A 15853-nucleotide genomic window follows, 5' to 3' on the forward strand; every position below is an offset into this window, starting at 1 on the left:
AAAGAAGTGTGTTTGTGTGTGTGTGTATGAAAGACAGACGGCAGTACAGCCCTGCAGCTGGGAAGCCCCTCAGTGAGGACCCCCAGTCTGTGAAAGCAGAGTGATGTCACTGCGTGGTTATGAGTGAGGAGAACTGGGGATACTGATCTGGAGGGGAAAACCTGACGCTGACGAGGATGAAGGAAAACAGAGTAGAGAGTCGAGGTGAAAGAGCATGTGAGGAGGATGTTAGTGTCTGTTAGCTGAGGTTCAGACTGTAAAAGCATCCTCCCTGCAGGCCCATACCCTGCTGTTTCTTTCCTTAATTCTGTCTTCTTGCTTGCCTTTTCAAAAATGCTGGCCTCTCATGTGAAACACCTTCACACTCCAGCATGCTGAATACCCGGCTGACTTATCCGAAGTCTGTCGGAGTGGAGTGGTGGATCCTTCGTGCTCATAGAAAATCTGACCAGTAACAGAATACTTTTTTTTATCTGATTGAAGGATTCAGAAGGAGATTGGGAAAGGGGGATTCAACAGAGAGAGGATTAGGGCAGGAAAAAATAGAGACCAAATTGAGATGGGCACAATGTATCAAGAGTGGACTGAGGGGAAAGAAGTGCATCATTGTCTTGTGTTTTAATGTGCAGGGTAGAAGTAAAGTTTTGTAGGACTGACGGGTTGAAGGAGACGGCCTGGAGGAGAAGAGCAAAGACTAAAGACAAGAGGAATGATGAGCCATTTGCCGTATAATGAGCTGTCCATTTAACTTCAAGTGCACTAAAAGCACCATTTAAACCAGGCTGCTCTCAAAATGAGCAGGAAGGCCTGTCGTCATCAGCAAAGTGAAATCCCTAATACTCAGTCATTCACTGCTCTTGATGCAATCAATAATGAGCAGCAAATTAGGATTGCAGACACATATGAATAATCATCATTTTGCTGAATCAATTACTTAAGTGTAGTAAATGGACTGAACATCCAATATACTGCTATCTTCCCTGTCTAAAGGAATAATTCACAAAGGATATTTCGCTATTGATATTGCAGCACAAACCCGCCCATAAAGTTTTGCAGTTGAGTACAATATGCCCCTATTTTACACATGATCCAAGTGGCAAAGCATAAATGCTCCGGAGGCTAACGTGTCGGCTGTGAGGAGTGAAGCTCTGAATATACTCTCAAGCTAATGTGTACTAGAGGTCTGCAATGGTTAGAATGCTTGCTAATTAACCCTAAATACAAAGTAGAGCTCAGGTTGGATGGGAATGTCATTAGTGCTGCATGTTTTTGCTTTTAAACCAAAAAAATCTGACAAAGATAACATTTGACCTGATGATAGCTCTAGAGGAAAGATTGGGGGATCACCAAAGTCTGTAAGAATCATCCTCCGTGAACTACAAATGTTTGTACAAAATGTCTTGGCAAGTCATCCAAAAGATGATGAGATATTTTAGTCCGTACAGACAGACAACTAATGCCATCCCTAGAGCTAAACTGCCAGTGTGGCTAAAAACTGAAACATTTTAAAAGTGACCCACAAAGGTACCAATAGGGAGTGGGTTTAAATGTGGAAAGTTGGATGGTGAAAGTGGAGTACAGATTGGTTGGTCAAGAGAATTTACAATGCATGACCTGACTGAATATGAGAGGCCGGATAAGAAGGTGGTGTAAAATTTTGAGGAAAAGGAAAGGGAAGTAAGATAAGTCTATACAGTAAAAAATAAATTATCTTGTAGACTTTGAAGGGAAAATATCTAAAAACTGGAATGTGTGTATTTAAAAGAAAACTGTTGTCGAAACTGGATTGTGTGTTTGTATAACTTTGTTCGATTGAAAAAGAAAAATCCCATAAAGCAAAGAGCCTAAAGCTCTCCAAAGAGCTTTAACAGATGAGAAGAAATGGCAAAATACTGAAGCAACGACAAACAGAAGAAATTAAAACACTTATCATTTTATGGGCTGCAGAGAAAGTACATAACAACCTTAATTTAATTGCTTCTCATCTCCTCTCGTTTCCTCCAGTTATTGCACCTCTTTAACAAATTGTCTGTCAGAAAAGCATTCACCAAGATACAAGCCTGATTCCAAACTGTACACTGTGTAAAACGTTAATTAAAACATTATGCATCAAATTCAGAATGATATTTTGAAGATGTTTAGCAGTTTGAACATACAATATTCTGTCTTTGTACAGTTTTCAATTGAATATCTTTCAAAAAGCAAATTATCACAGACAACATCCTAACTTTTTGGGAATTCGGGTTGGACAATATTGGCTGGTTTTATGCTGCTGCCTCAAGAGTTACACATGTGTAAATGATTCCACTAATTCAAATGTGTAATAATAAACATTCCTGTATGAAAGATAGAGCCAGATTAAGCCCATACATCACAGTGTTAATTAGAGCTGGTGTAAAACACACCGCTAGCCTCCACACACCTCACCATGCTTATAGCCACAGAGACAGCCCTCATCCTGCCAGACATGTGTAAGGAGTCAGCCTCTCCTGACGCCCCTGTGTGAAGGTGGACGATGGCACATTATGAAGATGATTTAGCCCTGAGCAATCTGTTCAGCAGAATGCCAGTTATGTAATTATGGTCCCTTCTGCTGCTGCTGTGTGATGAGCTGTGCTTGATGATTTATTTAAGTGTGTTGAATGGAAGTGTTGTCCCCTGAGTTAATAGATGTGATTTGTCAGTGAGTGGGCTTTTGTTGCACATGTTTTGTTACATAGTCTGAATGTGTGGCTGTTCACGTGGTCCTTTTTTAATGTGCCTGTGTGTGTCATCAAGTGAAAGTATCTCTGCATTTATTACTGTGTGTAGGCAAGCGTGTGGGCTTATACACATCTTGGCTCTCTCCTCCCGTCTTGGTTTCCTGTTTCAGGGGAAAACACAGCCATCTTCTTAAGATTTTTTCCGGATTGATTAGCTGTTTCCTCATCAGCAAAGCCTCACTGACGCATCCTGAAATGGCGCTGTAAAAAATGACCAGAGAGGAATGAATCAGTGGTACCCACAATTTTTATCTTACCATTTCAGAGAATGGATTTGTCAGAGCATAGTAACCAGGGATTTTTTTCCTTTTTGGATTGTTTATTTGAAAATGTTTTGAGCAAAATAAACAATTAGTTTAGCAGATGTTTGTTTTTCTTTTGGGGGTGTAAATCTCCTTAGTTGGGACCATAAATTGTTTAAAGAATGGAAGAATCGGTAAAAAAAAAAAATGAAGCCAAAACATCCCTGATACGGCCGCTGCCATCTTGCATTGGTGACATCATTTGGAGCCAGTGTCTGTGCAGTATTGACCCGCGCTATCAAGTTCCTGCCCAAAACACCCGCCCGAACCAATCCCCTAATTGACAACTTGCATTGTGCTCTGATGTTACACCCCTGTTTTATAGAATCAAATGACAAATTAAAATAAAATAACACTGTACCAAACTTAATGAACAAAATTAATTTGTGATAGGAATGACCTAAAATGACAGAAACCATCTTTGGGAAAAATGTATTAGACTTATTATTTTTAGTTTGGCTCACGACCTATCCATTTACATGGACGGGGCGGGATGTTTTGGCTTCACTCATGGAGAGCTATCAGGCCATCCATCTTTATATACAGTCTGTGTTTGCGACCCACTGATCTTTTGGACTCACAGCACAGTTCAAATGATGTATTAATACTATAAAAGCAGCAGCAGTCAGGGAAATTATGCATTTTTAAATGACTTAATAAGGCAATATACAAAGAAGGAAAAAGTTCAGTAAGGAAAACAGTAATTTTTAAAGCTGTATTGTTTTTTCTAGTTGTTTCTTGTTGTTGTTGCTTTGAATCAGATCAAGACCTGCAACTTCTAACTGTGTGTATTGTTTTCCGTCCATGCAGATATCCACACTGAGGCAGTACAAGCTGCCCTGGCTAAACATAAAGAGGAGAAGATGGCTCTGCCCATGCCTACCAAACGACGCTCCACCTATGTCCCATCTCCCATCGACACCCGCACACCACCAGGTAGGACAGGGGGAAGGACAGTCCTCCTGCTCATATTAACTGGCCATATGTCAGAAGGATACAATGCTGGATATTTATCCTTTATGCTCTCTCTTGCTCTCAGACTCCTCATCAGGTTCTGAAGATGAGACGGCTGTACGCAGGCAGTCCTCAGTGGTCGCTCCTCCGCCTATGGTCAACCCCAACCTGCAGAGCCCGGACTCTTGGATCAACCGCACTGTCCAGGGTTCCTCCACCTCCTCCTCAGCCTCCTCCACCTTGTCCCACGGAGAGGCCAAGCCGCAGCCTCAGAGCCAGCCTAAGCCTCAGCCTCAGCCCCAGTACAAGCCGCAGTACCAACCTCAGTATCAGCCTCAGTACCAACCGCAGTACCAGCCTCAGCACCCGCCTCAGCACCAGCCTCAGCACCCGCCTCAGCACCAGCCTCAGCACCAGCCTCAGCCCTTGGCCCACGTGACGGGCATGCTGGCTCACAGTCGCATTGGTGAGACACTTGGCTAATTTATGAATAAAATATTCATGGACACCACCAATGTTAGTAGTATTTGTTGATAAGCTGCTGCTCCACTGAGAGGATTTTGCCTAGGTACTGGTCTCCAGCAGTTTTAGGGTGGTGTCTTTTGCAAGTTGAAATTTTTTGATAATTATTATTATTTATTTTTTTAATACAAAAATTGGGTATACAATATATATATATTTATTATTATTATTATTTATTTATATATTTATTAAATGTTTTTTTTCATGTCTATATATGCAACATTTTTTCAGGTGCCCACAAGTGTTATCAATTTAAAAAAATATACATGAAAGCTCTGTTACTGAATTATTATTGAATTATTGACATTTTTATAACCTCTCCTTACAACCTCTCTTGTCCTCTCCTCTCTGCTCTGTTCAGTCAAAGTTGCACTGACTCTTTGTCACGTTATTTTGTTCTCAGTGGAATCATTCATGACTTCCAGGTTACACTGAGAAGTGGATAATTTATCTTTTATACAGGTCAGGATCTGATCAGTGCAAACCATTTTATTTTGAAAACATTTTAAATGAGAGATGAAGAATATAGTGATTTCAATAAAATCTCACAATTTTAAGCTTAGATTTGGTTACTTTCAGACGCATTGGTCACATGTATATAAGAGGACTGTTGGAAATTTATGAAATTCTGACTATAGTTAGTGTTTTCACAGTTCTTTCAAATATTTTTTTATTAGAGCACACAGTCATAGCGTCACACAATTACAACAAACGCACAAGTGAGCAATGTATATCCATACAGGTAAGTGTGCAGCCAGGACACAGCGCCCTCTTTTGTTTTATGATATAACAAAGGAAAATGAATGAACAGTCAAATATGTAGGATGCAAAATACAGATAAAGAAATGATAAACTAAAAAGACAAAACCTAAGCAAATATCCCCACCTACCCACACATCCACCCACCCAGCCGTACCCTACCGTCTATTCAGTAATTTGTTGTAATAAAGGGGAAAAATTAATTGCCACTACGAGGTGTGAGATACTGAATGAGAGGTGACCAAATTTTGTCAAATAGCGGGAGTTTATCCATAAGAGTATATTTTATTCTCTCTAAAGGGAGAGTGTTAGTAAGATCACTAAGCCACATCTTTGTGGTCGGCGCGTCTTTCTTTTTCCAGTGCATGAGAAGTAACTTCTTCGCGACAATGAGACAATAAGAGAGGAAACATTGTTGGAAGTTGTTTAACCTTTTAACATTATCTAACACTCCCAGAATAATGGTGAGTGGTTTAGGATCTAGTTGTATGTGAAGTATTTCAGATATTAAACTGAAGATATTAAACCAAAAGACCTTGACCTTATCACACAGAGCAAAGCTGTGAAGCAACGTGTCGTCTGTTGCATGGCATCTCTCACATATAGGGCACAACTCAGGGTAAATTCTGTGTAACCTTTCCTTAGAGTAATGAAGACGATGTAAAATTTTAAATTGGATTAGGCGGTGCCTGGCATTATTGGAGCATCGGTGAGTGTGTTCTAAACTCTTTTCCCACAGAGTGTCCGAGATCTCAGTGCCCATCTCTTCCTCCCATTTTGTCTTTATTAGGGTGGAGTTCACTGGACTGATAGATTGCAAGGTGTCATATATATAAGATATCGATTTTTCTGAGCAAGACATGGGCCGGAGGCATCTATCAAGACAAGAGCCTTTAAAAGTCTCAAAGTCTTGCAGATGTGTTCTCACATAGTCTCTAATTTGCAAAAATCTAAAGAAACCACTTCCTGGTAGATTATATTTACTCTGTAATTGTGCAAAGGATGCGAATATGCCCTTAATGTATAGGTCTCCTATTGTATGGATGCCTGTATTCCTCCAGAGATTGAAGGTATTATCCATAATGGATGGTGGAAAGGTAGGGTTTCCAGCGATAGGAAGTGCATAACATATAGGTTTCAACTTAAAGTGTGACTTAATTTGTTTCCAAATGCGCACTGTACTATGGATCATCACATTGCAATTGTATAAAGACTTCTCAATAGTGCAAGGTGCTAGAAGAATGGCACCCATAGAGTTAGGCTGGCATGTCTCTTGTTCTAATTCGAGCCAGTTTGGTGGGGTTGCTGTGTCATCCAGCCAGTATGCCATAATCCTAATTTGTGAGCCCCAATAATATGATAAAAAATTTGGGAGTGCCAAGCCCCCCTCCAATTTAGATTTACAAAGGTGTTTCTTGCCAATTCTATGAGTTTTGTAGTCCCAAAGGAAAGGGAGCACGATCAAGTCTATTTTCTTAAAGAAGGATTTAGGAAGAAACACTGGAATGTTCTGAAATAAATACAGTAACTGGGGCAAGAAAATCATTTTAATAGCATTGACTCTGCCCAGTAACGATATTGGTAAGGACTTCCAAAACTGTATTTTTGACTGTAATTTAGACAACAGTGGTGGGAAATTCTCCTTAAATAAATGGGAGTGGCACTTTGTGATCTGGATTCCTAAATATGTAAATTTTTCAGGAGAAATACGAAAAGGGAGGTTCTGTAACCAGGCATTGTTCTGTACATGTACGGGCATTAGCTCGCTTTTATTCCAATTTATCCTAAAACCAGAGAAGGTCCCAAAAGAATTGATTTTATCGAGTATCTGCGGAATCGTGACTTGCGGCTGAGAGATGAATAACAAAACATCATCAGCATATAATGAAATTTTATTTAAAGATTTTTGTGTGTTGTAACCATGAATTAAAGGGTCTGAGCGGATACTCTCGGCAAGGGGTTCGATTGCTAAAGCAAAAATCAAGGGCGATAGGGGGCACCTTGTCTCGTTCCTCTATATAGATTAAAACGGGGAGACAATATTTGGTTTGTGAGTATCTGAGCACAAGGGTCCTTATAGAGAAGTTTTACCATTGAAATAAATTTTTCCCCAAAATTAAATCTTTTTAAAATTTCAAACAGATAAGGCCACTCAACTTGGTCAAATGCCTTCTCAGCATCGAGTGAGAGAATGGCTAACTCTTCTTTTGGTCTGTCTGTAGCATACACGATGTTAAATAATCGTCTAAGATTGAAAAAAGAATTTCTGCCAGGTATGAAACCAGTCTGATCTGGATGCACTAATTTCTCTAAAAAGGGGCTCAATCTATTTGCTAAAATTTTAGAAAATAATTTCCCATCTTGGTTTAAGAGGGAAATAGGACGAAAAGAGCCTACTTCTTCTGGGTCCTTACCCTTTTTATGTATAACAGTAATGACTGCTTCTGTTAAGGTAGGAGGTAGGACACCATCGGTGTGGGCTTGAGTAAACACCTTATGTAGATAAGGGCAAAGAGTTTCGTTAAATTTTTTATACAGTTCACCTGGGAGGCCATCAGGGCCAGAGGCTTTATTGCTTTTAAGTGAAGTGATGGCTTTTTTAACTTCTTCAATAGAAATTTCAGAGTTCAGCTGAGCCGACTCGTGTTCATCTAGTTGAGAGAGATTACATTTATCTAAGAAATTCTGCATAGCTACATAGTCTGTATCATTTTTGGAAGTGTACAAGTTTTTATAAAATTGGAGAAACCGATCGTTAATATCCTTGGGTTTGATGAGAACCTCACCTTTTTCAGATTTAATTTTATGTATTGTGCGATCATTTTCCTGTTTTCTGAGTTGTCGGGCTAAGAGTCTGTGTGGCTTGTCATTAAACTCAAAATATTTCTGTTTAGTATACAAAAATGCCTTGCTAATCCTTGCTGAGAGTATCTTGTTATATTCATATTTTAAGGCTGATATTTTTTTATGTAAATCACTGGAAGGAGTCTGGGCATTCTCTTTATCCAGAAGGTTAATTTGGTTGTCTAGTTCAATTAACCTAGCCTTGTTCCTTTTCCTTCTGAATGCTTCAAATGAAATAATAGAGCCTCTAAGAAAAGCTTTTGAATGCCTCCCAGAGAGTAGAAGGGGTCGTTTCTGAATTATCATTAGTATCAAAATAGAGGGATATCTGAGTTTTTAAATAATCACAAAACTCTTTTTCGGTTAATAACAGAGGGTTTAGCCTCCAGTTTGTCTGCGGCTTCGCCATGTTTAAAATATTCAAAGTGCACGTGAGGGGGCTGTGATCTGAGATCAGAATGTTGTGATATTTCGCATTTACGGCATATGGCATCAGTTTTGCATCTATAAGAAAATAATCTATCCTGCTGTATGAGTTATGCCTTGCCGAGTAAAAGGAGTAATCCCTGCCAGTCGGATTAGCAGATCTCCAAATGTCAGACAAATTAGTATTGTTGATAAATGTATTAAGAAAGACACTTGAGTTGCTTTTCTCCATTCTCCGAGTGGAAGATCGATCTAAATACGGATCTAACACACAATTGAAATCTCCTGCGATAATTAAATTAGTTTGGGACAAATCTGGTATAAGAGACATCACCTTCTGAAAGAATGATGGATTGTCTATGTTCGGAGCGTATATATTCATCAAGGTGAGAGGTGTAGAATATATTTCCCCAGTTACAATCAAAAAGCGACCTTCCTTATCAGAGATGGTGTCTTTGTGGATGAAGGGGACGCCTTTCCTTATCATGATCGCTGTACCTCTCGCTTTAGCATTAAAAGATGAGTGGAAAATATTATTAATCCATTTACACCTTAATCTGGTATGAGAGTCCTTTTTCAAATGGGTTTCTTGTAAGAATATCAGATCTGGCGCTAATGATTTAAGATGAGCAAAGATTTTACCCCTTTTTATCGGGTTGTTTAGTCCACGCACATTCCAGCTAGTTAAAGTTAGACCTCCCCTTTCTCTTGTATATAGATCATTTTGTGTTGACATATCAGAAAAAAGCTGAGTAAATATCTGTCTCAATTAGTCCACCTTTAGGTTGTGATTTTACAGTAGCTAGACGGCTAAGTCCCATCCCTCCCTCTAGTGTTTTCACAGTTGATAGATTTTATAGTTTGGCTGATTTTTTTAAATGTATTTATTTTTAAGAAAACCTGTCTTTAAAACCCAATGTTTGGTTGAAAAGATTCATATCCAGCCTGGTGTTATAATTAGAAAGCAAGCTGAAACTACAGACTTCAGACTTCATTCAGACCCTTGCTTCACCTGCAGCACCCTCGGAGAACAGCGCCCCTCCTCCAGATGTGACAGCTGTGGCTCCTCCGTCCAGAGTCTCGCGGGTCGACCTGCCCTCAAACACGGTCCGAGGGATGAGCCGTGGACAAAGCCGCTCAAGCATGATGGAGACTGCGGACGGTAACACAACATAACATTCTTATTTGTTTGTATATCTGATTCCACTAACTGATTTCTTCTCTTTTCGAAATAAGTGCTGACTTCCAACTGTGACATATCATTAATCAGATTTTACTGCTTTCTTTTCTTCTTGATCTTTTTCTGTCACATGTTTATTTGACTGGCTGATAGCGAGAGGTAATATCCAGAGTAAGGAAACTCCTTAATATATAATGTCCTTGGCCTTCTGTGTCTGCTGTCGTACCCTTACTGTCCCTCCTGTTTTTAGTGAATGATTATAAAAATAATGACCACAAAAACGACATCCACTCACAGAATGTATCCTCACGTGTGATCCCAAACCAAAAAAATCAAACTTTCTCCCTATTTCTCACTGTGTTTTCCTCGTGTTGGTGCCACCTATGTGTGCTGCTTTTCATTCCCAAAAGATATGAAAAGATGTTATTATCAATTCAATCTTTACTAAAGAAAATACGGTCACATGTGTTATGGGATAAAAGCAGCACACTTTGAGATGGTAAGAAGTTTAGACATTTCGTGTTTTGTCACTGGATGTTCAAGTTATTGTGTGTGTGACTGTATTTTATCATATTGTAGGAGTTCCTGTGAACAGCAGAGTGTCAACAAAGATCCAGCAGCTGCTCAACACCCTGAAGAGGCCCAAGAGGCCGCCACTCAGTGAGTTCTTCACTGACGATGCAGAGGAGATCGTAGAAGGTAAGCGGCTGGCAACACTTCAAACACCATGTTGGAAACATGTACAACATCTAAATTTCTACTTAAGTGCCATTGAAGTTTTTTTCCCCCAAAACTGGACTACATCATACAATGCCACAGTCTGAGTTTGAATTGCAGATTCAACACATTTATTTATAGTTAAAGGTACTATGTGAAGCAAGTTACAAGTAATAATCACTTTGTCATATCAATTTGTGAATGGAATGTAACACAAAAAATTTGGACCATCCTCGATTTCTTTTCAGTGGGCTTTAACAGCCTGTGGGCTGATTTCTGTGTAATGGACTCACTCAGGTCAATTTTCTCCAGAAAAATCCAACTGAAGTCATGTTCATGCGTGCCCCTGAATGCCTCGGCTCTCTTTAACATCTCTACCGCTCCAATTGTGTGCAATGCTCACTAACATTGGCTTAGAAATTGAGTCAGCTAATACCAACAAACAGTATCCACCACAATACAGAGTCCACCTAGGCACAAATATATAATATAAGGTTTTTCAAGTGAAGCCCATTTGGCCAAACAGGAATGTGACAGACATTGGTGGGAAAACCTCAGTAGGGCATTCCATTAATAGAGCAACCTTAGTTTGGTTTTTGAATTAAAAAAAAAAACAGTCCCAAGCTGACTTTAACTTGATTTTTTCCCCCTTATTTCCTTTACTTGCCTCCTCCCTAACATTATAACTAGCAAAATACTATCTGACTGGATATGTTAGTTGGCTAACTTGTCAAGTTACTTCACCAGCTACACCAGTTGATCCTAACTGACACTAAATGATACTAACTTTGTATATTATGGCAAACTGTAACAACTTTAAACAGCAATAAATTATGCAAAGGTGTATAACTAAGTGACAGAGTTGCTTTCTACAAGTCAAGTACAATGCTGCAACAGTCAACAAACTAACTGTAACCTAAGCTTACCTAAGCCTAGCTGATAAAATAATTATTAGTAATGTTTTCGGTGCTTCTTGGTTTGTTGTAACTTGAAGACTTGATCTGAATTAAATTGTTTCAACCATTTTTTCAATAATTGCACAACTCAAACAGCAGAGAAAAATACAGATTAGGGGAGACACAGGAAAGAGAAAGTCACTTGAATCAGCAAAACTGATGTATTGTGTAGACCGATAATAATGTGTGGGCTAAAGATGGGAATAATTAATCGATGATCGATTAATGGTCGCTAAGAATTTGGTTGACCACGTGGAAATTTTAATTGATCTGTGTATTTTTTTTATTTTATCTATGACTGCGTATCAGTACTCACTGAACTGAAACACGATGAGTGTTCAATTCTGCAGCGGTACGTCAATAAGCCAGTGAGCTGAGTATTAAGTTGGACAAAGCTACAGTTTGCAAACTTTGAAAGTTGCAATGACAATGATAAAACACATAGAAATACAAGAGTATTACTTTGAGCAAAACTAGTTTACTGTATCAAACCATGCTAGCATGAATTACTAGGTTTCATTTCATCCAAAATTTATTTAAACACAAAGCACATTTAAATATGCAAGATTACTGTAAAAACGAACCTCATGCCTCTTCGGGGGCTAAAACATAAAACAGTGAACTCCTTCAAGTTATCTTTACAGTATAATCTCAGTTGAGTTAGTTTTACGATCCACAGGATCAGGTCTCTTTTCGTCTTTTCAAAATAAAAGCATCAGTTATCAAAACAGGCTTTTGCATAGTACTGTATATATATCTTTTATTTTGCACATGTATGCATGCAGCGATTAATCGATTTTTAATCGTTAACGTTATAGATAATCGAGTTGGCAGGTTTCTTCCAAACGCCCATCCCTAGTATGGGCTGCATTTTATCCTGGTGGCCTCCATAATACATCTTATTCATCTGTCACATACCCAAAAGTGTCCTTTTGTCTCTCGCAGTGCCCACACCAGACCCCAATGTACCAAAGCCGGAGGGCCGTCAGATCATCCCTGTGAAAGGAGAGCCTTTGGGAGTGGTCAGTAACTGGCCCCCAGCCCTGCAAGCAGCGTTGGCCCGTTGGGGGGCCACTCAGGGGAAAAGCCCCGCCCTCACTGCTCTTGACATCACAGGCAAACCGCTCTATACGCTGACTTATGGTGAGACACAAAACTGTCAATGTTCTAATGTAACCTTGTTCTCATGAGCTCCCTATAAGAGTTCAAAAGTAAATTGAAATTATTAAGAGATACATGAACCCTTTGACATGAGATTTTTTTGGCAGTTGTAAGACATGTAACCTACCATCTAACTCACCTCCTCTGTGCTCTACCTTCTGTCTCTTAGGGAAGCTGTGGAGTCGCAGTGTGAAGCTGGCGTACACCCTCCTGAACAAACTGGGCGCCAAGAACGAGCAAATCCTCAAACCTGGTGACAGGGTGAGAGCGCTGACCCACAATACACAAACGTATAACAAACAATAGAAATTAAGCACAGAGGAATGTCTTGCAGGTTTTCCTTCAACAACTTGCAATTAAAACCTGTGCATTTGCAACTTCTGCACCACTGATGAGTCTTTGTTTAAGAAACTGGTAGCAAAACTAGCCTCAGCTTTATGTTGTGTTTTGTGCTAATAAGTAATTGTTAGCATGCTAAGATGTAAAACAAAGATGATAAACATGGTAATGTACCCGCTAAACATGTTAGCATTGTCATTGTGCACATAGTGGTGTTAGCATTTAGCTCAAATTACCTCTGTGCTTAGTAACTGCCTCACAGATCTGCTAGCATGGCTGTAGACTTGTAGTTTTGTTACAAGTCTTTGTTTGTCTTACTATTACAACTAAGAATTTGTCAGTCCTGAATCAGAATGTAATGAAAGTTTAATGTCTTGGCAGGTGGCACTGGTGTACCCCAACAGTGACCCTGGGATGTTCTGGGTGGCCTTCTACGGCTGTCTCCTAGCTGAAGTTATACCTGTACCTATCGAAGTACCACTGTCTCGCAAAGTAAGGAAACCTTCCAACATGTCCATTTTGTGAATACATGAATTATTTTTTGTGTTTAACTCTAGATGTGGGTTTTTTTGTGTGTGCTGTTTTAGGATGCAGGTATCAGCCAGGTGGGGTTTCTGCTTGGTAGCTGTGGGGTTGGTTTGGCTCTAACTAGTGAGATCTGTCTGAAGGGTTTACCCAAAACACCCACTGGGGAAATTCTGCAGTTTAAAGGTCAGTAAGGTCTTTTTGAGATGATTGGACTTTATTCAATAATTACAAATGTATCTTAATTAAAAACAACAAACAACAACTAATTATTTCATGAAATGTTGCTGTAAAATACAGTAGCACTCAAAAGTTAGGGGTCACCCAGAAAATGCCATGAAAACAAACTGTTTTATTCATGAAATGAGTTACAGAATGAATCAAAAATATAGTAAAGACATTGACAAGGGCAGAAATAATAATTTTAACCTGTACAAATCTCGAACTTTACCTCTAGATACTCAACTAGCCTGAGGAAGGATCATTTTATTGCTTCTCAAATCAGCAAAAAACAGTGAACACTGAATACAGTTTCAGCTCTGCTAATCTAATGCACTGGTGTTTTAATGATTAATTAGCCTTTTAACATTATAAATGTGGATTAACACAATGTGCCACTGGAACACATGAGTGATGGTTTAATTTAAAAAAAAATCAAAATCAAAATTACTTTATTTATCCCCGAGGGGAAATTGCATTAGTCTGGTAAAATCTCTGGAAGAATGAGACAGTCTGATGGCTGTAGGAGCGAAGGATCTTCTGTATCTCTCCGTCCTGCAACGGAGAGAGAGGAGCCGTCCACTGCTGTTTTTTTGGTCCATAAAGGTTTTGTGTAGTGGATGATCCGGGTATTTCAAGATGGCCTCGAACATCTTGACAGTGCACCTCTCCACCACCTCCTCCAGTGTGTCCAACCTGGCTCCAACCACAGAACCAGCTCTTTAGACCAGTCTGTCCAACCTGTCCAACTTATTATCGAGGTGTACACCTAGATAATTATAACTTGGCACCACCTCGATGTCAACCCCACAGGTATTCACTGGCTGAAGTTACTGACAAAATATAATAGATATAATAAGAAAATCAGCCGTTTCCAACTTTATGAGTCATTTACCACATTAAACATTAATAGAATGTATGCCTGTGTTACCTCCACCAGCTCTTAAAGGGGTAAAAGGAGGTAACATAAACCAGATGTAATGTTTTTAACAGAGGTGTTTTTAATAAGAAATAAAATAGCAGTAAGATATGTACAAACAAAATTACCCTTCAGGCTAAAAGTTTAACAAAATAAAATAACAACAAAAACCAGGGTCAGTTTAACTGGTACACCCTACAAAAGAACAACCACAACTAATCTCAGTGTACAATACAACGAAAGGCCGAGCACAGTCAAAGGTTTGGGCGACGGTTCACATCAGATCCAGCCGCTCCTTGACTGAAGCTCCATCCAGCATTTTGAAAGATGTGGACGACTAATTGCCAAATCTGATTGGCTCCTGTGGTGAATCATCCTTCACCAGCAGCCTGAGGGGAGGGAGCAAACACACACACGCACGCATGCGCACAGACACAAGCACAACCACAGACTATACGGCTGGGGCCGTAACAGCCTGTTATTTTAATTTTAAGAAATTGTGATTTTCTTTCAAAAATAAGGACATTTCCAAGTGACCCCAAACTTCTGAGTGGTAGTTTATATTGGTTAAATCTCAGCTCACCTTCAGACTGTCTGAGATTACAAATACTCTGTGTTTTAATGAGGAAATGACAATTAATTTCAGACATCCATGATCTCAAAACCGTTGTATACATTTTGAAATGAATCTCTTTTTTATATTCTGAAGTATAATGTAAAATCCTTTGATATGCCTTTATTGATGCCTTTGTCCGATAGGCTGGCCTCGACTAAAGTGGGTGGTGACAGACTCAAAATACCTGACGAAGCCTTCCAAAGACTGGCAGCCGCACATCCCCACTGCCAACACTGACCCTGCATATATAGAGGTAACAGAGCTGCTTACTGGTGTTTCTGCTGATTGCATCAACCAGCTGCTGCTTTTAAAGGGATATCATGGATTTTCTGAAGTTGGGTTTTATGATGTACTTTCTCTTCTCTTTTAAGAGGATATATTGTATAACTGTCTGTTGGATCACAATTAGAACAAAATGTGATTTGGGAACTTTAAAACATGGCCTGCAGCCTGGTAAAGTTAATATGAAAATAAAGGCATGTCGTGGTTTTCACGTGTTCACAAGCTTCTCCCGTGTTTTTTCTGTGCAGTACAAGGCGAGTAAAGATGGCACAGTGGTCGGTGTGGCTGTGTCTAAAGTAGCCATGTTGACCCACTGCCAAGCACTGACCCAGGCCTGCAACTACTGTGAGGGTGAGTGAAGGCACGGCAT

General features: G+C 39.5%; 1 protein-coding gene across 3 annotated transcripts in view; it reads left to right on the top strand.

Moving 5' to 3' along the window:
• Positions 1–15853, top strand: part of dip2bb (disco-interacting protein 2 homolog Bb) — a 51995-nt gene that overhangs the window by 18494 nt on the left and 17648 nt on the right. For 2 of the 3 annotated variants that reach the window (XM_059329020.1, XM_059329021.1), the window contains exons 4-13: positions 3875–4000; positions 4104–4484; positions 9588–9731; positions 10329–10448; positions 12368–12565; positions 12753–12844; positions 13304–13414; positions 13510–13633; positions 15345–15454; positions 15732–15834. In XM_059329020.1, the coding sequence (XP_059185003.1) occupies positions 3875–4000; positions 4104–4484; positions 9588–9731; positions 10329–10448; positions 12368–12565; positions 12753–12844; positions 13304–13414; positions 13510–13633; positions 15345–15454; positions 15732–15834 (1509 nt within the window). Of the gene's footprint in view, positions 1–3874; positions 4001–4103; positions 4485–9587; positions 9732–9902; positions 9921–10328; positions 10449–12367; positions 12566–12752; positions 12845–13303; positions 13415–13509; positions 13634–15344; positions 15455–15731; positions 15835–15853 lie in introns of all 3 variants that reach the window. The other variant, XM_059329019.1, reaches the window with a different exon arrangement.

This window comes from Centropristis striata, chromosome 3 (assembly GCF_030273125.1).
Source record: "Centropristis striata isolate RG_2023a ecotype Rhode Island chromosome 3, C.striata_1.0, whole genome shotgun sequence".
Classification (NCBI taxonomy): Eukaryota; Metazoa; Chordata; class Actinopteri; order Perciformes; family Serranidae; genus Centropristis; species Centropristis striata.